General features: G+C 39.2%; 2 protein-coding genes and 1 long non-coding RNA gene across 6 annotated transcripts; 2 read left to right on the forward strand and 1 right to left on the reverse strand.

Moving 5' to 3' along the window:
* Window positions 1–348: 348 nt before the first annotated feature.
* LOC130728855 (probable disease resistance protein At4g27220) lies at window positions 349–8,395 on the reverse strand. Of its 3 annotated transcripts, none has more exons than XM_057580440.1 (3): window positions 8,148–8,395; window positions 1,179–2,467; window positions 349–746 (listed from the first exon to the last, which is right to left on the reverse strand). In XM_057580440.1, the coding sequence occupies exons 2-3, from the start codon at window positions 2,465–2,467 to the stop codon at window positions 617–619; spliced, it is 1,419 nt and encodes a 472-aa protein (XP_057436423.1). In that variant the 5' UTR covers window positions 8,148–8,395; the 3' UTR covers window positions 349–616. The 3 variants fall into 3 exon arrangements, with proteins under 3 accessions (XP_057436423.1, XP_057436422.1, XP_057436424.1); XM_057580439.1 differs by having other exon boundaries at window positions 1,179–2,517; XM_057580441.1 differs by having other exon boundaries at window positions 1,179–2,451; window positions 8,148–8,394.
* A 5,220-nt stretch (window positions 8,396–13,615) lies between these two features.
* Window positions 13,616–15,617, forward strand: LOC130728880 (uncharacterized). Its single transcript, XM_057580467.1, has 2 exons — window positions 13,616–14,868; window positions 15,175–15,617. The coding sequence occupies exons 1-2, from the start codon at window positions 14,745–14,747 to the stop codon at window positions 15,459–15,461; spliced, it is 411 nt and encodes a 136-aa protein (XP_057436450.1). The 5' UTR covers window positions 13,616–14,744; the 3' UTR covers window positions 15,462–15,617.
* A 1,757-nt stretch (window positions 15,618–17,374) lies between these two features.
* LOC130728893 (uncharacterized) lies at window positions 17,375–19,745 on the forward strand. 2 transcript variants are annotated; one of them, XR_009015817.1, is made up of 4 exons: window positions 17,375–17,640; window positions 17,731–17,875; window positions 19,341–19,415; window positions 19,544–19,745. It is a non-coding gene; the product is annotated as an uncharacterized LOC130728893 (long non-coding RNA). The 2 variants fall into 2 exon arrangements; XR_009015818.1 differs by lacking the exons at window positions 17,375–17,640; window positions 17,731–17,875 and adding an exon at window positions 18,873–19,246 and having other exon boundaries at window positions 19,544–19,743.
* The last annotated feature ends 1,876 nt before the right edge of the window (window positions 19,746–21,621 follow it).

Genomic DNA, 21,621 nt, shown 5'->3' on the forward strand with positions numbered 1-21,621 from the left:
CGGAGGGTATCATATACTTGTTGGTTTTGTACGTGCTGTCAATCAACACAACAGTAGAGACTTGATTAAACAGCGGGATAAAAACTAGATGTGCTCAGAATAGAGATCGAACCACAGTGAAATCCTCTTTAGACTGGACCAGTATGTGTACTTGTCTTTCTGATACAATAAAGACTATTCATTCAAGATACTTTTAGACTGGACCAGTATGTGTACTTTTCTTTCTGATACAATAAAGACTATTATTCATTCAAGATACTTTCCAGAAATTTGCTTTCAAGTTTCTTCTCAACATGATTTCTTTCTTGATTTAATTAGTTCCTCCCCTGGAACAGGAACAGGGTGCACTTTTTTAACTTGTAGACTTTTATTGAGTAAAAAATACAATTGAGATTAAACCAAGAGCAGGTACATTATTAATTGCAAAGTTTAAAAACAAGTTTGCCTTAAAAGAATCTTCTCCAACTATTTTATTATTCACCATGACAAATTACTATCCGAAGTGAAATGTCCAAAAACTACTTGCTACTATTGAAGAGGAGCATTATATTGCAACAACAATATATCCTTTGGTAGCCAAAAACCGCTTGCAATCACTTCTGTCTTCACTTCAAGATCAGTCCCCTGTGCAGTCCTTGTCGTATGAGCACAATCTTCCTTCTTGTCCATTTACATGCTTTACATGCAAGCGATGTTTATTATTTTTGACATGATCTATAATCTCTTGGATAAAATTATCTTGGGACCTGAAAAAGTATATATAAATTAAACTTGAATTAAATAGCACACAAGCACATGGTATGTGTGTGACGAAATTTTACAAATTAAGTCATATTTAAAATTAATATTACTATTGTCTTCGTTTCTTATTAACTGTCCACTTAACATTTCAAGAAAATATTATTAAATTATGTTTTTTCAAGTAATGTCATTGTGAGAAATTTTAAAGGTTAAAATATGAAAACTAATAATAACTAATAAAATTAATGCATTTCTTAACATTTGTGTTTCTTATTTCTTGGAACAGTTAAATATGAATTACTATTTAGAATATTAACTAACCTATTTAACTATTCAAGACCTTCAATTACAAATAATTTATAATTAATTAACAGCATGTAGTAGACTATACATTAATTATGAAATTTAAATAAAAATGAAGGAAGTATGCGACGTACCCTTTTATGTACTGTTTTCCAGGCAATCTGCCAAGTTCATAGAGAGCTGAAGTCCATTCTTTCAGCATAGCCTCTTCATTGTATAGTTGTTTCATCTCTTCCATGGCATTCTCCTTAGCATGCTGAAGTCCATCCTTAAAACTTCTTTTCACATCCCTTACGTCTGAGGGATCCACGTTATAGAAGATTGGAAGAATCAGTTGTTGAATAGTTTCCTTACACTTAAGGATCTTAACAAGTTCCTGAAGACCCTTAAAATCTCTTGCATATTCTTTTGATATGACGATGATTGAGCACCTTGATTTCGCAATTTCTTCCTCAAGACCTTTAAAATTTTTGCGGGATAAATGAAATGATGCCTTTGGGATGATCTTGAAACCTTGTTGGACCAAAGCGCCATGGAGACTTTTTGTAAATTCAAGGCAAGCAGATTCTATATTAGCGCTGAAATAAATATGGTGGCAAGCTGTTGAATGGTGTAGATTGTCTAATGATTCTTTCCAGTACTTCATAGTGTTCTTGTTATCTAAGGAAGACACGACGTCGTTGATTAAACCGGGTAAGCCCTTGCATTGTAAAGCAACTTCCCGTGCCACATTTAATAGATCCAATCTGGAATCAATGCCTGTAGTAAGGTTATGCAGAAGCTCCCAAGCTTCGTCATCCGATATGCGCTCCATAGAAATTGAACTATCACAAATCCTTTTTCGCTGCGAAATGAACTTGTAATGCCTAGTGCAGTCCGCTTCATCGTCCGTGATCAAAAGGACCTTGCGCTGTGGACCGAGTGTAGACCGAGAAAGACCTATGTCGTCCAAAGAATGCCGTGTGGGAAAGTTATCCAAGATGAAGAGAGTAGTTTCCGAGTTTGTTTTCTCTCTTCTTTGTAAGTTAGCCATTTCCTCATTCATGCTCTTCAAATCTTTTTTGAACATGTTGAGAAATATAACCCTAGAAAATATCTTTTCATACTTCTTTGTCTCAGATTTCACTAATGTTGTTTTACCAGAACCCCTCTTCCCACACAGTTCTATTCTAGAGTATCTATCATCTTGGAGTGCCTTCAAGAGTTTCTCTGAAGCATCTTTCATAGAGCTGAAATTGTTATTATAAGCTCCTTTCTTTTTCCCACTACTCATCTCTTTTATTAGTTCATCCACTTCATGTAACCACTTCCCAACAGCATCATTGATTATTTCATCTTTTTCCTTTGCTTTTTCAACTCTACTCAAGACAGAATCTCGCTTTTGAAGCAGCTTCCGGTAATCTTCAGCTAACGAAAGAGACATCTGAAATTGTTGTTCGTATTCCAATTGATCGAGTTGTTCTATATGGTAGACTAAAAAATGCAAGAAACTCACACAATTAATAAGAAAACTGATAGAATAGGAAATATTCTTCCTGTAATTATGTCTAATTTCTTGTAATTATATTTATTCCTAAGTTGACTTTACCTGTATATATACTCTTGCCATTGATCAATGAAAGGCACCAAAATTATTTCCATATTCTTCTAAACTTACATGGTATCACGAGTTGTTTAATTGATCCAAACCCTAGCCTCTGTTTCTGCGTTGACGGTCGTGCCCTCTTCCCATCTTTGCACAGCCTCCGCACACAGGCCCTTGCGCCACCGCCGCCCACTGCCGCCGCCGCGCCCCTGTCCTCCTCCCTTGCTTCCGCATAACTCTTCCCTCTTCTTTTACTCTCCACCACTGCTGTTCTTCTTCCAACCCAGCAGCCTGCTTCTTCTTCCTCTGCCCCCAGCGCACGCACGCCTTCTCTGCCCGCGCCGTCCCGCGCACCTCCGCTGCCACTCGCGCGCCGCCCAACTCCGGCCACCCTTCCGCGCGCCGCCAGCCCAACTCTCCTTCCCTCCGTGTTTGCGTGGAGATCCAGCAGCCATCCATATAGGAGACCCGACCCGTCTCCTTGCATCCGTGTCTGTTTGTTTCTTGGTTCACGCGAACCGCCAGCACCGGTTCGTCCAGACCGAACCGGTTCTCCTAGACCGGACTTTTCCAAAAAAAAAAAAAAAAAAAAAAACCCTCCTTTTCCTTCACTTTTGGCCAAACTCCTCACAATGACTTCTCAAGCCTCATCGGACAGCACCCCTGCGACCGTCACCACTCCTATGGTGGTCCCCCCAGTGGCTCCTCTTACACCGTCGGTCAAGTCTGATTTTCACCCGGCGCTTGCTGTTTCGAACATTAGGAATAACATTCCTATTATGCTTGACATGGACACTGACCGCTATGGCACTTGGGCGGAGCTTTTTCGCATTCATGCCCGTTCCCATCGGGTTCTGCATCACATTGTCCCTGCTGCGGACAAGCCTCCTCCGCTCGTCACTGACCCTACTTATGAGCAGTGGGCCACTTTGGATGCCACGGTCCTTCAGTGGATTTTTTCCACCATTTCTGTTGACCTGATGACCACCATCATGAAGCCTGACTCCACTGCTCTCAGTGCTTGGACGCGTTTGGCGGACCTATTTCATGATAATCAGAACGCCCGTGCAGTTACCCTAGAGCAGGAGTTCTCTGCTGTTCGCATGGAGGCTTTTCCGACCGTCGCCGCCTACTGTCAGCGTCTGAAGACGCTTTCTGATCAGCTCCGTGATGTCGGGGCTCCTGTGAACAACCATCGTCTGGTATTGCAGCTCATCTCCGGCCTCACTGATGCTTACAAGGGTGTCGCCACTTTGATTCGCCAGAGCAATCCGCTCCCCTCGTTTCATCAGGCTCGCTCCATGCTCACCTTGGAGGAAGCCGGTATGGCTAAGATGAAACCTGTTGAGCCTCCTGCTGCCTATGTTGCTACTCAGCCGCGACCTTCTGATGTCTCTTCTCAGGGCTCTGATCGTCGGTCCTCCAACCGTTCTCGATCCCACAACTCTAAAGGTCGTGGTGGGAATCGTGGCAACGGTGGTGGATCCCGCAGTGGCACCTCTCAGGGCTCCTCTCCTCCGATGCCACCTCACTCGCAGTACTTCCCGTACCAGCATTGGGGATGGGCTCCGCCTCCTTGGGCCATGCCTCCGTGCCCATATCCTACCTCTCAGTGGACTCGTCCGTCTGCTCCACCTCGGCAACCCGGCATTTTGGGTCCGCGTCCTCAGGCTTATGCTGCTTCGGCATCACATGTGCCCACTGACATTGCCACTGCCATGCACACCATGACACTTGCTCCCCCGGATGGCACCTGGTACATGGACACTGGAGCATCATCTCATGTAGCCGCATCACCAGGTAATCTCACGTCTTATTCTAATTTAAGTCATCTTAATCAGAAACTGTATGTTGGTAGCGGACAAGGCATTCCAATTCAGGGTTCTGGAGACACCACCCTCCCCACCTCCCATCAACACAAGCCTTTGACCCTTTCCCATGTCTTGCACACACCACAAATTGTTAAAAATTTGATTTCTGTGCGACAACTCACTACCGATAACAATGTTTCTGTTTGTTTTGACCCATTTGGCTTCTCGGTTCATGATTTTCAGACGGTGATTCCACTCATGAGATGTAATAGTAATGGCGACCTGTATCCAGTCACTCCCTCCTTTTCATTTGCTGGTCTAGCTCAGAGTCTCTGGCACAGCCGCCTTGGTCATCCCAATCCTTCTGCTTTGCAGTCTCTTCGTAGTAATAAGTTCATTAATTATGAGCATTTGAATTCTAGCACCGTTTGTGAGTCTTGTGTGTTGGGAAAACATATTCGGTTGCCCTTTGTCTCTTCTAGTAATGTAACTGTGATGCCTTTTGACATTTTACACAGTGATCTATGGACTTCGCCTGTTTTATCTTCCGCTGGTCATCGATATTATGTTTTATTCTTGGATGATTTTACAGATTTCTTGTGGACATTTCCTTTAAGTCATAAATCTCAAGTTTTTGAAATGTTCACTTCTCTTTCAACTCAAATCCGCACGCACTTTTCTCAAACTGTAAAATGTCTTCAATGTGATAATGGGCGAGAATTTGACAATAAATATTTTCATGATTATTGTGCTGCTAATGGTCTTATTTTTCGCTTCTCCTGCCCACATACATCATCTCAAAATGGCAAGGCGGAGCGTAAAATACGCACCATTAACAACATGATTCGCACTCTTCTCGCTCATGCGTCTGTTCCTCCGTCCTTTTGGCATCATGCCCTTCAAATGGCTACATATCTGCTTAATATCATTCCTCGGAAAACTTTGTCTAATCTCTCTCCCACTCAACTTCTATATCGTCGTGACCCGTCTTACACACATCTTCGCGTCTTTGGTTGTCTTTGTTACCCTTTGGTTCCCTCCACTACCATTAACAAGTTATAACCACGCTCCTCCCCGTGTGTCTTCCTAGGGTACCCACTTCATCATCGAGGTTATAAGTGTTTTGATTTGTCGCACAGAAAGATCATTATCTCCCGACATGTCATTTTTGATGAGACTCAGTTTCCCTTTGCCACCATGACTACCCCTCCTCTCTCCACATATGACTGCTTCTCCGATCCTATACATCCCTCTATCATTCACCAGTGGACTAGTCCATCCACCGTACCTGACCCTACCCCTACTCCTGTAGTGCCTCCTGTTGTGCCCATACCACCACTCCCCACGACCTCTTCCTCCTCCTCTGACTCTCTACCATCTTCCCCTTCCCCTCCTTCGCCCACTCCGCTTGTACCTCCTATCCGTACCATGGCCACTCGCAGCATGCGTGGTATCTACAAACCCAGAAAGCTCTTCAACCTTTCTGTAACCATTGATGATCCCACCATATCACCTCTTCCCAAAAACCCACAGCTAGCTCTTTCAGACCCAAATTGGAAATCCGCAATGCAGTCTGAATTTGATGCTTTAATTAGAAATAAAACTTGGGATTTGGTTCCTCGTCCTAGTGATGTTAATATCATTCGCTGCATGTGGATTTTTCGTCATAAGACGAAAGCTGATGGTTGTTTTGAGCGTTATAAAGCTCGTCTTGTAGGTGATGGCAGGTCACAGATTGCAGGTGTTGATTGTGATGAGACCTTTAGTCCTGTGGTGAAACCCGCGACCATTCGCACAGTTCTCACCATTGCCCTCTCCAGGTCTTGGCCCATTCACCAGTTAGATGTTCAGAATGCATTCCTCCATGGTGATCTGCATGAGACTGTCTACATGCATCAGCCCCTGGGTTTCCGTGACCGTACTCATCCTGATTATGTGTGTCGCTTGCGGAAATCTCTTTATGGCTTGAAGCAAGCGCCTCGTGCTTGGTACCAGCGTTTTGCAGACTATGTCTCCACCATTGGGTTTCAGCATAGCACCTCTGATCACTCTCTTTTCATCTACAGACGAGGCTCTGACATGGCTTACCTCTTGCTTTATGTTGATGACATCATCCTCATCAGCTCCTCTCATGACCTTCGTAAATCTATCATGGCCCTTCTTGCCTCTGAATTTGCTATGAAGGATTTGGGACCGTTGAGCTATTTTCTGGGCATTGCCGTCACCAGACATGCAGGTGGACTTTTTCTTAGTCAGAGTACATATGCACGTGACATTATTGCTCGCGCCGGTATGGCATCGTGCAATCCTTCTGCCACTCCAGTTGACACCAAGCAGAAACTCAGTACTTCTGCTGGTACTCTGTGTGATGATCCTACTTTATATAGGAGTCTTGCTGGAGCTTTGCAGTATCTTACATTCACCCGTCCTGACATCTCTTATGCCGTTCAGCAGGTGTGTCTTCACATGCATGCCCCCCGCTCAGAGCATTTGTTTGCCCTGAAGCGCATCTTACGCTATGTTCAGGGCACCTTACAGTTTGGCTTGCATCTCTATCCTTCTCCTATCGAGAAGCTTATTTCCTACACTGATGCAGATTGGGGTGGTTGTCCCGACACCCGTCGGTCTACTTCTGGTTACTGTGTATTTCTCGGCGACAATCTCATTTCCTGATCGTCCAAGAGACAACCTACGCTTTCCCGGTCCAGTGCTGAAGCTGAGTATCGCGGCGTGGCTAATGTGGTTTCCGAATCATGTTGGCTACGCAACCTGCTTTTAGAGCTTCACTTTCCTCTTTCTCAGGCTACCTTAGTCTACTGTGATAATGTTAGTGCCATCTACTTATCCGGCAATCCTGTCCAGCATCAGCGCACTAAACACATTGAGATGGACATTCACTTTGTTCGAGAGAAGGTCGCCCGTGGTCAGGCACGCATCATTCATGTTCCTTCTCGTCACCAGATTGCAGACATCTTCACTAAAGGCCTCCCTCGAGTTCTCTTTGATGATTTTCGGTCCAGTCTCAGCGTGAGTGAACCTCCCGCTTCGACTGCGGGGGTGTAATAGAATAGGAAATATTCTTCCTGTAATTATGTCTAATTTCTTGTAATTATATTTATTCCTAGGTTGACTTTACCTGTATATATACTCTTGCCATTGATCAATGAAAGGCACCAAAATTATTTCCATATTCTTCTAAACTTACAAAAACACTAAGATTCGTAGAGTTGTGCAGTTGCACAGTTGTACAATTAATGAAAATCATTCAGAAAACAATTGAAACATCACTTTTCAAATAATGAAATAACTGCTAGTCGACACATCTAGTGTTTCTCTTTCTAATTAGTTAACTAGCTGCTATACCCATTTAAAGATCAGGAAATAATCAATTTTATATTCATGACATAATTTTCATACAACAAATCAAATTGAATTGGTTTCAACGACTGAAAGCTATTAGGGGTTGTTTTATGTTAGGATATACTGTCAGAATTTTCATATGTGGAAGTGTAAAAACCAATCCAAGCATGCCTTCTGTAATTACCATGTTTAATCTATATGACTATATCTTAACCAGAACAGAACAGATTTGAGAAAATACATAAAACTTCAAAATTTGACAGAACCAGGAATATTAATTGTCAAGGAAAGGAAAAATGAAAGATATATAGAATTAAAGAAGAGAAGTGAATGGAATTTTAACTTACCTCAAAACTAAATGAAGCTAGCACCTAATATGGAGATCGATCTCGCTAAAACCCTTTTTGGAAATGATCAATGGACAAGGAAGCAACCAGAAAGTTAAAGATCAGATCAGATCAGATCAGAGTGATTTGGTTTTGTGCCTTAACCAAAGCTTCTCATGGAAACACAAATAATGGAACTGGGTGGGTGTCCTAATTGGTATCTACTTGTCATTTTTTTTCGTTATCTCTTTGGTCAACGTACTCGTTGGTAATGTAATAACATGTGCTTTTGTATAAAAAATAATGAAGAGCAGCCTCTTCAATTTTTAAGGATTGTAATAACATGTGCTTTTGTATAAAAAATAATGAAGAGCAGCCTCATCAATTTTTAAGGATTTTTACCTTCAAACTATTTTCTACCTAAATGATCTTACAATCTTACATTAATTATCAGAATAATTCATTCAAAGAACGTGGGGTTGAGGTCAGTGTAAGCAAATCTAGACCTTTGAGTTAAATTCACTCTCAACCTTTTCTTTTCTGGTTAAAAGTACAATAATGGTCATTGTTAGGAAGCAAAAAAGGTTGGTCAACCACACTCCAGTAAAAACACCCCTAGACACCGATATTTGTGGGGGTTCGAAACCGCCACAAAATGCACGAAACTGCCAACAAATGCATTTTTTTCAAGGTTACAACTTTGTGGCAATCTTAAACCGCCACAAAATTGATGTCGGGGCACTTTTTGGTGGTCCACGAATCACCGGTGGTTAGGAAGCCACAACCAACGAAATGCAAGAATACACTTTTTTTGATACAAAAAGCAAAGAAAGGCAAAACATAAAAAGAAACTAACGCTTTAAGAAGGTCACACAAAGAGCATAAGCTCGCAACAAAGGAAAAACACCAGCCAAAGGTACACTCTAAAATAAGAAAGTGCTCCTACTATAGGTTCCAAGCTTGGCCAAATAATTAGCAACAAAAAATCCTTCGCGAAGTAAGTGATGACAGTAGATAACCAATTCTGGCAAAGAAGACGCTTAATGTTACTAATAATACAAGCATACTGATGAACACAGGGTGATCTGAAAGAAGAAGCTCCAGATCGCAAGCATGGAGTCTGTGAATAACTCAACTCTCCTATAACCATGCTCCCAACACAAAGTCAAGCCCCTGAGAATTTCCAAAAGCTCTGCACGAAGACTGTCACAAACATTCGCGTAACCAGCAAACCCAAAAATCCAACTATCCTCCGCAAAGCACACAACACCCCTGAAATAAAAAGAACCAGACCCGGTTCCCAATAGAGTTGTCGTCAGCATTGAGTGAAACAAATACACTATATATCTTTAATGTTGTTTTACTTTTAAATTATTAAATTTAGTTTAAAAAAACCAAGAGAGAGTCACGTGAACTTTTCTTGCTTTTCCAACTATACTCTCATTTAATAAAATTTCTCCTACTTATCACTTTTATATTAATTAACTAGAATTCTTCTCTATTAATTACAATATTATCTATCAAAGTAGAATTTAATATTTGCACATGGTACTAATAAAACTAAATAAGGCTACTTTATTGATATTATACTACCAATAATTGTCATCTTATTATTCGAGTGAATGTGTGATTCACAAACACCAAAATGAGGTGTTCTAACAAGTGGTATTGAGAGCTTGACTCATCCTGGTGATCATTACTTTCAAAATTTCTCTTATTGTTCTTGATGATAAGAATTATGAGAAGTGGTGCATATAGATAAAAGTCATCTTTGACTGTTAAGAAGTGATGGAGATAGTGAAGAATGGTGATCAAGAATTGGGAGAGAACCCAACAAAACATAGAGAAATGTTCACCAGAGTCGAAGAAGAAATATTCCAAAGCTCTGTTCCTGATTCACCACAAAAGCTAGCTCAAGAGTTGAGGTTTGCACTACCCTTATAAAGGTTATCTATGCTCTATCTCTAGCCAATGTGGGACTTCTAACACACCCCCTCACGTCCAGGATTGAACAACTGGAACGTGGGATCAACAACAACGGATGCCCCAAATATGGGAGGTCTCCACAACAAACAACAAACAGATTTTGGATAGGCTCTGATACTATATTAGAAATTAGGATGCCTATACTCAACCACAAGAGCTAGCTCAAGAGTTGAGGTTTGCACTACCCTTATAAAGGCTATCTATGCTCTATCTCTAGGCAATGTGAGACTTCTAACACACCCCCTCACGCCCAGGACAGAACAACCTGGAACGTGGGATCAACAACAACGGGTGACCCAATTATGGGAGGTCTCCACTCTCCACAACAAACAACAAATGGATCTAGGATTGGCTCTGATACCATATTAGAAATTGGGAGGCCTATACTCAACCACAAAAGCTAGCTCATCAAGAGTTGAGCTAAGGCCGAGAGGAGACACCAAGGAGATCTTGGACACCACATCTTAACCCAAAATCTTAAGGCATAAGGTTTATGGGTCACATCTCTTATAAACTCTCCCTCTCACCTTAACTTCTTCAATGTGGGACTTGACTCCAACACTTGATTCCAACAATCTCCCCCTCAAGTGTGAGTCCCTCAACCACATCACCCATGGTCCTCCCGTCTGCGGAAGCTATCCACCTTGCACCGTCGTTCGCTGCCAACGGAACCCGCCGCCTAGCCACACTGCTAGGAACACTTTCGACACAAGGAGTCGTTATGGTCCCACAAACCATCGACTCTGATACCACTTGTTGGGAGAGTCACGGCGAGGACCCATGGGCCAAGGCCGAGAGGAGAAACCAAGGAGATCTGGACACCACATCTTAACCCAAAACCTTAAGGCATTAGTTTTATGGGCCACATCTCTGATAAACTCTCCCTCTCACCTTGACTTCTCCGATGTGGGACTTGACTCCAACACTTGATTCCAACACTACCATTATAAAGACTATCTATGCTCTATCTCTAGCCAATGTGAGACTTCTAACCGATGGTGTTGTCGGAAACATTAAGGAGGCAATATGTTCTAAATGGAGGCACAAGAAACGGTGGCTGATTACTTCACCAAAGTGCGATCTCTCTTCAACCAGAGGAAGGTGTGTGGTGAGATTCTCACTAATCAAATAGTAGTGAAGAAAATCTCTAGGACAATATTGAGTCCAAGATTCAACTATATTGTTGTTGCAAATAATTAAAAGTCAAAGAACCTGAAGCTTTGAAGATAGAGGATCAGCAAGGATCTCTTGAGACCCGTGAATAAAGGTTCAATAAGAGAAATACATAGTCTGGATCATAACACACTCAAAGTGGCAAAACAGAGAAGAATTCAACAAATTCATCATCGTCCCAAGAAGATGGTATTCGTAATGAGAGACAAGATTTTAGGCAAGGAAGGAATTATGCAAGAAAAGGCACATGAATATATTCCAGCATGGTGGTTTTTGAAATGGAGGTAGTAACTACGGTGGTTACCCACATGCAGCTTAAGAAGGCCAAAAAGATTTTGGTAAAAGGAACTTATACCGTGTTATGGTTGTCAAAAGTGGGGTCTTGCAGCTTAGTGCAACAACAACAAATGGAAAAAGATGAAGCTCGATTGGCACAGGGAGAAAAGTCTGATTCTGATATGATTGTTGATAAAGCTCCACAGCCATGATGCCCCTACCTTGCCCGTGCTGATGTGTATCAAAGCCAACACGACTGTGCTTCCCAAGCTACGGTTATGCCACCTTGTGCAACCAGCATGAGGACTTAATTATTTAGGGAAAATTAAACCCACCTCCCCTGAAGCTTAATATTATTGCACTGACCTCTCGACCTCTCTTCTAGTTTACAAAATACACATTTACCTCCCCTCCTCCATATATCATTTTGAATTATAGAATGGTACTTAGTGTTATAATGATATATCTTAGAGAGAGAGAGAGAAACACAGAAAACGTGATCCACTCTAAAGGAGGAGAAGGAGGGAGCAAAAACTCAGAAGATCATTCTAAGTTTCTGTATGGTATCATCTACTAGGGTTATCATGTTTTCAATTTAATTATAATATGAGTAGCTAAGTGTCATCTCTTGAGGTTGCAATGTAGGATAGAATTCAAACCCTTCTTTTATTAACAAACCGCCTGAAAAATGCTAAGAGAAAAACAGCATTTTGCGGAGGTTTTAATACACGCAATTTTGTGGCGGCTTTTTGCTAGCTACCTCCGGGAGCTGCCAGAAAATGTTTTCTTTTTAGATATTTTTCATATTGGGGCGGCCGAAAACCCCCCACAATTCGCATGTGTCAGTTGTTGGTCGCTGGCAGTTGTATGTACATAAATCCTTTTCGACATCATTGTCTGCTTGTTTTTACCTCGTTCCAACATTGTCTCATTAGGAGGACTGTTAGCAACACCCACAGTAACACTCTGTTTTTAAAACACTCTCATTAACTAGTTGAATTTGTGAGTCACACCTTGAAAGTGTGACCAATTTGTAGCTGACTCGGCATGAATTTCAATCAATTAATAAAATAGTGTTAAAACGAGTATTGAGCAGTTTTCATCTCATCAAATAATACCTATGATTTTTAGGGGGGAAAGAGGAATATGTTATAATAATGAATGTATAGTTTAAGGATTAATTGAGACCAAAAGAAAGTTGATGGTGTCTATTTAAAAAAATGTAAGAGTTTAGAGGAGTGAATATTGTATTTTAAAAAAGTATATGATTAGTTAATTAATTATTTCATTTAAAGCATCATCTTCCTTCAATTATTGGGAGGAAGCATCCTTGGTAAACAGCATCGTTTAAAAAAATGAATTCCTTCGTAAACAAGTGAAACTCCAACTCACCAAAATTAAATGAAAAATTGAGGTATACGTACCTTTGTTAGACACCACAAATACCATTAACAGCCTTCCAAGTTGTTTGATAACGTGCTCTGCATTTTTATATAGGATATCATCATAGACTCCCACAACCCAATACCTTTCTTAATCTAAAGGGCCGAAGAGATTGACGTGAACTCAAAGAAGTCTTTAAAATGCAAAAATAAAACACTAAGGGTAAATTTTGATGATGAATTATCTAAGGTGTTAGGGTATCAGGGCAATGCGGAAGCACATGATCGAGATAATTGAGAACTAAAGAGAAGTAAAAGTAAAGTGACAAGAAAAAGAACACACAAGATTTACGTGGAAAAACCCTTCTAATGTGAGAGGTAAAAAACCACGGGCGATCACAAGCAAAGTTCCACTATGTAAAAGGGAGAGTACAACAAATCCTCTTATAGAAATGAGGACAAAGAGAAATATTTTTCTCACAAAATAACTCTCTCAAATGAAACTAGAATTCTCACCAAAAACCAAATGACACAAAACAAGTGTGCCAATGTTTCTTTGAATCCTCTCTCGTGTATATGCACTCTTTGTGTGATGCTCTTGAAGTCTTGTCTTTGTTGCAATATATATAGGCACACAACCAATGCTTAGGAGTGAAGCAAAGGAACCAGTAAGTGACACGTTCACCATGCTGCAAGTAGGAGGTTGAAAGCTAGGAAAAATAGGCTTGCTTTGTCATGGTTACTAAGCTGGTGGTGGAAGAAGCAACCAGCAAGGTGTAATGTTGTGAAGCAATCTTGATATTGCTTAGTCACCTAAATTGCTGATGTATCACAAGCTGGAGGTGGATCAAGAAGCATGAGGTGCAACACGCATAGAAAATGGGAGAATTTAGAACCAACTTCTAACATAAGGTTCTGAAGAAATTAAAAGTTTGAATAGGTTATGGACATCACCAGGCTCACACAGGTCAGAGTGTGCCTCAAGACCATGCATATATCACTTACAAAGTTATTTTCTCAACAGCAAAATCTAGCCATTTATTAAGCATATAACTCATTTTGTTGTTTGGTATGCTCGTCCGGCTGAATGAGAGCATGCGCGTGATCCCCCAATGGTTAAGGTGGTTATTGATGCTGCAAGAGTTGACTATGATGTCTTTGCTGTGGCGCTTGAGACTATGGCAATTAATGGATGTCGTGTTGATAGGGGGGATTTGCGTTTTTTGCATTTTTTTTTTCCGTTGTTTACATTGGCAGGATTGTTGTTGTCTTGTTGTCCTACCATATTTTATTTCATTTTTTCTCTCTTTGTTGACATCTACTACATCTTAAAAGAGAGACATAAAATCACTATTCATAAGAGAACTTTCAATCTGGGCCATTGATTTGACTCTCTCCATTTTCACTCTTTAATCATGGCCCTTCATCTATGAGACTTTTTCCCCTCTATTCTACTCGAGCTCCTGTATTTTGCTGACATCATAGAACGCGTTGATGGAGTATGCGATGAAGGAGAGGAGTGTGTCCATGGTTTGATTTCGTGGGTAATCGTCATCTCTCTGTAGCCTATCACACGTCGTCTCTTCTCCCTTTCAGCCGACGTCTGCACAGCACATGAGGAAGAAGGAGCAGAAGAGTTGTTGATGAAATTATCAACTTCTTTTGTAGATTAGACAATGGAGGAAGGAGAAAGCAAGGAGAAGGACAAGAGATGATGATGGAAAGTACGAAAATTTCAGAATCAGATTCAGAGGGAGAAGAGAAGATGGTGTGAATGGTTAGGTGAGGCAACTCAGATGACATGATAGATCATCCCGATTTTGGAAGGAAGAGTGAAGAAGAGGGAAAGAAGGGCTGTTGTCAGATGAGGATCAGTAGCAACAGAGAAGATGATGCACTATTTTGTCATCGTTGTATCACATCAGGTTAGTAGGACTTTGCAAGTGTTCAATTTTCCTCTCATAGTTCTATAAATACTGCTAATGTTCAATGTACACATCTTCCTTCTTCTCAAATTTCGTTTTCTTTTGTTTTCCTCTGCGTATTTTTTATCAAAATCACTTATTTTGCTGTTTCTGGAAACACTGGCTCATTATTGATATGCAGGTGTATGTTTGATATTTATATGGGTTCTGAAAACCCTATTTTTTGTTTTTTTTTTCCAGCAAAAGTTAGAATATTTTTTAATTTAATATTTTTTGTCTAATAACGATCAATGATGTTACAATCAGGTATGAGAAAGGAGGTTCAACTCATAGAAGCAGCAAAGCAGAATGTGGATACTGAGGTAGAGCAAACCGCTGCTACTGGAGGAACTGGAGAAGTTGAAGCAACAGGGAATAATTTGAAGAGTAAATCTTCCAATTCATCCTCTGACCAAGACTTGGATTCATTTCTTCTTGGAGATCTTGAAGACAATGATGGAGGTCCAGGTATATTACTCACAATTTGTTTAGATTTCAATACAGAAACATGCATTTTAACATGCCATTTTGAAATTTGTATGTTGAATCAGTAACTAAAATTCTGCTCATTCTGTGGGAATTATGTGCAAAAGCATGGACACTTACCATTCTTAAGATTCCTGACAAGAGTGTAAGATCAAGTTTTGATCTAGTAGTACAACTCTATGTTTTGATGATTACAAGTTAACCTTTTGATATGAGCAATTGTGGTACTCTAACGTGTTTTTCTGAGTGTGCTATTTACAGGCTCTGACCTTGATTCAGTCTCACACAAATCAGAAGCACTGTGCATAAAGAGTGACCCAAGCAACGCTTTCGCATTCTCCATGTTCACTCTGAACAGTGGAAAAGCTTCAGAAGATCTGAAGTAAATCAAGCTCTGATAAGGACTCAGCTCACTTAAAGCTCTGATGATCCAGAAGATCTGACAACCAAAAGACTCTGAAGGCTCAGAAGCTCTGATGGTGTAGAAGACTCTGACGATCCAGACTCTGAAGAGTGAAGACTCTGAAGTCCAGAAGCAACTGGCTCTGAAGACCATGTACTGATCCTCTGAAGTGAAGATCAGAAGGTACAACGGTCAGAGGATCTAAGCTTCCCTCTGACTCTGATCAATCAGCTTCACAAGTTCCTATACGAAGCGCTCCTCTGATCAGAAGTCTACGAGGTTAAGGTCAAGTCACTATCCAAAGTACAAAAGCAAAGTGTACTATCCTGACGACCTACCTAACATCCTCAGCCACAGCAGAAGCTGGAATTTCCAGAACTGCCCTCCAACGGTAGCATTTCCATGCAACGTTCAACCCTAATCCTTGGAGTATAAATAGAGGCTGAAGATTGAAAGAAGCGGCTAGAAGCATTCACACACGCGCAAGAAATATTCAAATCCTTCTAAGCTTTCTTTCATCCTGAATTTCATTGTGTTTACTATAAGCTTTTTAGAAGCATTTCTTTGTAAACAAGAACTTCATATACAGTTGTATAGTTTTCCTTTAGGAGATCAAGGTTGATCGGATCCTAGAGAAGACTAAGAGAGTGAATCTTAGTGTGAGCTAAGTCAGTGTATTGTTAGTCACTTGTAGGTTTCAAGTGCAGTTGTAACACATACCTGATTAGTGGATTGCCTTCATTCTAAGAAGGAAGAAATCACCTTAACGGGTGGACTGGATTAGCTTGAGTGATTTATCAAGTGAACCAGGATAAAATCCTTGTGTGCTTTTCTATCTCTTATCTTTAGGACATAGTTTGTTTCGAAAGATTTGCCAAAATCTTTAAGGTGGAAGTTTTATCTTGAAAACGTTATTCAAACCCCCCCTTTCTACCGTTTTTCATACCTTCAAAGAGACTAACTAGATTTTGAAATCTCGGGGCAGACATTGCCTTTGATGGTTACCTAAGATTTGTCTGTCTTTATCGCACCATGGACTTGTCATTGTGTCTCTCTACCTTTACATTGATTTGTCTCTCTACCTTTCCTCGCATAAGATACTCCACTACACTATCTTTCTCCATGTTCCTTCATCTGTGCTATGGTTCTGAGATAACACTAGGACGTGTTTTTTAGTTTTTGCTCTTGGTTGTGGGGCTGTCACGTGATGCTATACACCATGGGGTTGTTTTCTTTCTTTCTTTTCATATATTGTAGTGAAGGTTTCTTTGCACCTCTTATCTGTGTTTTTGGACTTGATTTTGCTACTCACTTAGGAGTGTTCCCAAACTTTCTTTATCTATCAATTCAATCTTGTGCTTAAAAAATAGTTTGATTAGAGTGAGGTGAGATTTCTTATTGGCCAGACATTGTCACATTTAGCCCAAATTGTGGAAGTTGCAAAGAAAAACTGTCTTACAGTACTAATACTTTCACACTCTGCTATAAGAGGATTATTAACTCATTGTTGTTGGAACTAATATGTGTTGGTGGCCCTGTAACATGGCTGCTATTTGAAACTCTTATGCTCTCATTTAATATGCTACCTATGAGTGAGTCCTTTAGTTTTTTTCAAATTATACAGTCAAACTTATCAGTGGATGCTTTCAAATTGTCTTTCTATTTGATCTTTATATTCTTAATACCTTATGTGGATTATCCTATTCCAAAAATTTATGGTAAATTGCCATGATTCAAACAATGCTTTTTTCTAGAGTTTTTGGGAGAGTTTAGACAGTTTTTTTACAGCTCAGGGGAATTTTTTTCTAGGATTGTTATTGATGCTAAGTGGGGTTATTATTAAGGTCATATAATTTGTTTGAAGGATTTTGGTGATAAAAGCTCACGTTTTCTATTCCATGTTTCAAGCTAAAAAGGTGTGGTGTTATCTACAGGTTCTGGTTCCATGACCATCAGCACCTAAATCTTTCAAAAGTCCCTGAAGTTTTGTCACTCTATGATATCGATTGAGGGTGCAGGCTCACTCAGGATCTTGCTGTTGGTGAAGCTAAGATAGCAGCCATTGGCAACAGTGGAAATGTGAGAAATTTCATGGGTTTATTGTATTTTCAATATTTCATGACCAAACATAGAATGTGTTTGAACTTCACATACCCTTCAAAAGTTCCAATAAAATGTTGATTTCTTATTCTGTTTATAAATCCAAGGTGATTGATTAGATTTTCCATAATGATAATACCCTTTTTGTTTTTAGGTAGCTCTTTCTGCATTGGATAATACCCTTTCTAAATTAATAGAATTGAATCCCCCTTCTTCTATTGTTCTAAGTAGATTAAGTGATATTCCAGTGACATGCTCAGCTGGTCATAATTTCTCTTGATTCACGGAGTAGGTATGAGGCTTTTAATGAATTCTCTCTTTCCCCTGATAAATACTCGCTTTTCTTTGTTGCACATTTATGTTATGTGTGATAGATGTGCTTCTTATGCATTGAGAATGTTACAATTTTGCTGATTATTTCTTATGTGGTCTTGCTAAGGTAGTTGTGTCATTGAAGACAAGCACATAGAAGCGGTAGGTAATTTGGAACCTCATTAAAAAATGTTTTATAACATAAGTGATGGTGGTTTCAGTAATCAAAAGTGCTTGAACTTTAGTGACTAGATCACTATATAGTACAATAACAACTTTATAAGTTCTAATAAAGATTTCTACTTAATATCCAGCTCTACCTTCTTGACCTGTTATGTGTTTATGCAATAAAGAGAGAAAAAAATTGTGCAAGATTGCAGATTGAATGTTATAACTGTCACTGAAAATTGATTATAGAATTTCTCGGAAGAAGGAAATAACATGAAATTAAACTTTATGTAGCTCCCTCAGTCATTTGATATTTACAGTATAAGGTTATGCACTTATACTTGTGATTTAGTGCAATAATTTTCTTCATTTGGGATTGTAATGGTTAAAGAGAATGAGAGAGAGCCATGTACTGGTTACCTTCTTTATTAGAATGGATAGGATAAAATCTAAAATTGAGTCAGGGGTTGTGTATAGATATTGGTAACCACTTGAGAAGAACCTACCTTTCAGCTCATGATATCTTTGTCGAAAACTAGAAACCCACCAAGAATCACACATTGTCCAAGAGGTTTCCTAAATTTGGTGCCACCATCAATGTGCTTCAGTTTGAGGATCAAGTGTGTGGTCAAGGATCTGATAATGAGGCGATGAACAACATCATCTCCCACTCTCTCTATTACCTTGGATCTTATGTAGTGCTCTTTTATGCTGAACAAGTTGCTTTTCAGCCCTCTGACTCACCATCTTATTCAACTAATTGAGGGTTTTGCTTGGTTGTGATTTTTTTTTTTGAAATGATTCTTGGCCGGTACATTATTGAATCCTTAAAAAGCTTGGTTGTGTACATTATTTGAATCTAATCAGAAGGTATTCCTGTTTGTTCGTCTGCTGAAGCTTCCTTAGAATTTTTGTCTATTTCTTTATATTTTGGTTTATCCTAATTGAGGGCATTGTATTGCAGTTTGAAGACACTCAAGATGCTGAGGATGCATTTCGTGGGCGCGATGGTTATGATTTTGATGGTCACCGTTTACGGGTTGGTTATATCTTACAATTACAAGTTTTATTGTTCTAACAACTGCAATTACTCCTACCAAAAGTTCGGGGAAAAAACAAGATAGCTTCAATGAATTGCTGATATTGTTTAAATTTGCATCTCTACAGATGGAGCTTGCTCATGCTGGATTAGTTCAATAATATAGTTGCCACCACTGGTTTTTTTATTTTTAGGAGTTTGCATCTCTAAGTGGAAAAATCAAGGAATCTGAAGATTTGTTTAAGACGACATAAGCAGCTTCCATGGTTCAGGTGGAAGTAATCAACACAAGGAAGAAATACAGGTTGCAACTTACTTGGCTTTGAGGAATGCATGCAGAAATGGCAGATTCTGAAAAGCTAATTTCTCACAACTTTTTTCTTTTACATTTTGGACGCCTGGAATCTAGGTTTCTATAGCTAAATATTTTCAAGTATTTTTTTTTTTTTTTTTTTTTTTTTTTTTTTTTTTTTTTTTTTTTTTTTTTTTTTTTGACGCTGAATCTACGTTTCTATAGCAAAATTTTCAATGCTAGCTGTTTATTGGTAAAATATATTATAGGTGTCCAAGTTACCTACTTTTCTAATCGAGTCCTCCTGTGTATTGATTTTCTGAATATAAAAAAGTCAATGTGGGTTATCTTTGCACTCCCATAATTCAGTTGTTGCTTGGTCCAAAGTTTTGTAGACAATAGCAAATTGATTTATTTTTCGTTTCCTCCTCAATTAAGTATTTTATTCTGGGTTGCGGGCTTGCAACTGATTTCCTAGCCATATTCTTCTCTCTCTTTCTTTCTTGGTTTTTTGTTTTTCGGGTATGATTCACTTGATGTTATTAGTTTAAGAAAAAAAGATCAGCTTTTTCTTTGTTGGTATCTTGGGTTTTGAGATCTTGGCGAAGTCTGAACGGTAGAGAGCATTTTCAAGACAATGTGGTGTCACGACCGTTGATTTGCAAAAGACTCTAGAGATGGAGAAGGTTAGCTTCATTGATTTTTCTATATGTATGTTTTTACATACTTTTGGTCATGGTATTTCTGCATATTGTGGTATTTTAGAGTTGATATTATTTAGCTTTGAAATTTAATATGAAGTGAAAGTTAGTTTTTTCTTCGAATGTTAGCCGAAGTGGTAGGACTAATTTGACGTAGGGGATCGAAAGGGTTAAGTGTGAGTGGTACAGGGTTCGAAGCTTGTGGATGAAAAACTGTTACAAATAGATCTATTAAGAGTATGTTTTTGATTCACTTTGAAGATTTGAATATATTTCTTATTATATATCATAGTATTTTAGAGTTGATATTATTTTAGAGTTGATATTATTTAGCTTTGAAATTCAATATGAAGTGAAAAGTTAGGTATTTCTTCGAATGTTAGCCGAAGTAATAACACTAATTTGACGTTAGGGATAGGAAGGGTTAAGCGTGAATGGTACAAGGTTTGAAGCTTGTGGATGAATTATGTATTAACATTATTTGATAATTAGGATATTTCTAAAAAAAGTAAGATAGTTGTTTTACTTGAACATGTTGTGATGGTCTACTTATTTCATGTGGATTGAGTGAGACATGATGTTTTTCATTTGTCCTAATTGTGTAGAGTTTTTTTATGAAACTTATGTTATTTTTCTTTTTTTTGGGTAAGTATGTTAATTTTTTTTTGTTAATTAGAAATTAGCTCTGTGGGCCAATTAATTTCTGAAACTCTGGGCGCGGCCTAATATTTTTTGTTGAATGAGGAAATTTAATCTTTTGTTAAATGTTAGGGCAAGTCTATGATCTTTGTTTTTCTTTACCTAGAGACGTGAATTTGTCATAGTAAAATTAATTTTCTTATTTTCTCCCTTTTAGTTTGGATTCACTTTCTCTCCTTTCCTTTTCAGCCTTCCATTGTTTGTGATCTGAGCTTTATTTCGTTTCCTGTTCAACAATGGACAAACTTGTGTTCGTCCCAATTTGTGCAGCAGTTAGGCTTCGTGTCAGCGTCGTTGTTGCTGCTAATTGCCGAACATGGAGAGGAGACGTTCACTCTATCTCTTTGTATATCTTCTATCATGTGACAAGTAGGTACTTGACAAATTTTATTTTCTAATCTCTTCTTCTTTGTGCATACAGGTAAGATATTTACTTATTTGACTTATGAGTACATATAATGTACTAATTAGTAGTACAAAAGTAACAGTAATCATGATTTTCATGTACCCACCC

This window comes from Lotus japonicus, chromosome 1, assembly GCF_012489685.1.
Source record: "Lotus japonicus ecotype B-129 chromosome 1, LjGifu_v1.2".
NCBI classification, from domain to species: Eukaryota; Viridiplantae; Streptophyta; class Magnoliopsida; order Fabales; family Fabaceae; genus Lotus; species Lotus japonicus.